Source organism: Echinococcus granulosus, assembly GCF_000524195.1.
Source record: "Echinococcus granulosus chromosome Unknown EG_S00040, whole genome shotgun sequence".
In the NCBI taxonomy this organism is placed as follows: domain Eukaryota; kingdom Metazoa; phylum Platyhelminthes; class Cestoda; order Cyclophyllidea; family Taeniidae; genus Echinococcus; species Echinococcus granulosus.
This window is the reverse complement of record NW_020170420.1, coordinates 257,640-259,247: the sequence shown is the minus strand read 5'-3', so window position 1 is coordinate 259,247 and position 1,608 is coordinate 257,640. Positions and strand designations below refer to the sequence as shown.

The 1,608-nt window shown below is 45.6% G+C and overlaps 1 protein-coding gene across 1 annotated transcript; it reads right to left on the bottom strand. All coding sequences in view use genetic code 11, as the record gives it.

Moving 5' to 3' along the window:
• Window positions 1-704: 704 nt before the first annotated feature.
• Window positions 705-1,115, bottom strand: EGR_05449 (hypothetical protein; the record flags this gene model as incomplete). The annotated part of the gene is made up of 1 exon (XM_024494698.1): window positions 705-1,115. One exon carries the CDS (start codon window positions 1,113-1,115, stop codon window positions 705-707), a length of 411 nt encoding a protein of 136 aa, XP_024350883.1.
• Between the last annotated feature and the right edge of the window lie 493 nt (window positions 1,116-1,608).

Below are 1,608 nucleotides of genomic sequence, written 5' to 3'. Positions count from 1 at the left end.
CTGCATTCCTCACATCCACACTGTCACCTGCTAAATTAACATCTTCATCCCCCGCATTGAGAGACTTATGGTAACGCGCTAAGAGGGTTCAAATGACTCGACAAACTTCAACGGTAGAGAGGTGAATACTACCCAGTGTCGAGCATTTTAGCCTTTTTAGCTCACTGTCTATTGATATAAGAGCTTCATTGGGTGTGTTTTTCTCAGCTTAGCCTCTTCTGCCCATCCAGACAACTTCTTCAAGGGTATAATCCATTAAAACAAACTCCATCACTAACGCCGAATCTGATCCACAACTTCATTTACCGTCTCGTTGTCTGTTGTGACAGGGCAAAAGCTACTTGCCGTTAATGACAATGTCAGGCCTGCCCTTAGTTATTAGCTTCGACTTAGACCCTGTCAGTGAACCTGTCTAAGGACCTGTAAGGGCTTGCCTGAGCCTCATGGCGGATTCTAACAGACTTTTTTCCTCTTTCTAAAACCGACACACCCAAAGATGGGCAATCGACTACGATGGCATTATCGTAGGCTAGGCATTTCAACCCTTTCTCAAATCTACCCGCCAATGACTGGAAGATGCTATCGAAAAAAAGAAAAGAAATTCTAATGAGAAACGAGAAGACAAGATCAGGCGTATAATGAACCAGAATGCGTTAACACAGAGACAGTAGAATTAGATAACTAGTTACTAATCAAGATGAACTTCAACTAGACTTGGCGTTTCCCATTACGGCATCGATGATGAGGAGCGCGGTGAGGACAAAGGAGATGGTCATTGCCATTGTCGCCAGGAACGGAGACCAGACGTGGGTATTGTTGAAGTAGAAGAAGACTCCCGCTGCTGAAAAGATGGTGGATATGGTGACTATAGCAGCGGCTGCAATATCAAGCCCGCTGCCACAGTGAATAAGGTCGAGGATAATGAGGATAGCAACTATGCAACTGAGGAGACCGGCGGTAAGCAGAAGTCCACCGACAGTTCGCATGTACTCCAATTGCCCACAGTTTCCACTGAATACGCTGCCATTGCAATTCCAACCATTATAGCCTATGGCAAGGAAGAGAAGAAAGGCTGAAAAAAGGGCGGCAAAGATGTGAGCGCTTTTGAAATTCATTCCTGTGAGTCGGAGAGGCAGGTGTTACCACTGGTGTTTGAGTTGGTAAATATGACGGTTTTACAGATATGCCTTGAAGGTCACACATCTTGAGTGGATCGGTAAACTAATTGGATGAGTAGGTACCTTGGATGCTCCAATAGCCATAAAGGCCCTGAGAGATAACAATGTCTCAGAGAAAACAACGCCAGGATTGGTTGAGTGCTCACCTGAATGTACAGTCTCTCGTAGCTTTTGGAATGCCCCCCTTGGGGTTGACAACGAGGCCTTTGCCTCGAGCTTTATCGACTCCTGATGCCAAAGTTGTAGATACAAAACAGGTGCCGCTTCTGTGCTGACAGCAAGGAATGGTGGCTAGGGTGGCTGAAACTGGTTCAGGACATGGCGCCATCAACACGTTCTCTGCAAGCACAGCAGTGCTAAAATATGATCTAAGACTCGTAAAAATTGTGCTCTTTGAAACGGTATGTTAATTGTTTAAGTGGTCATCGTG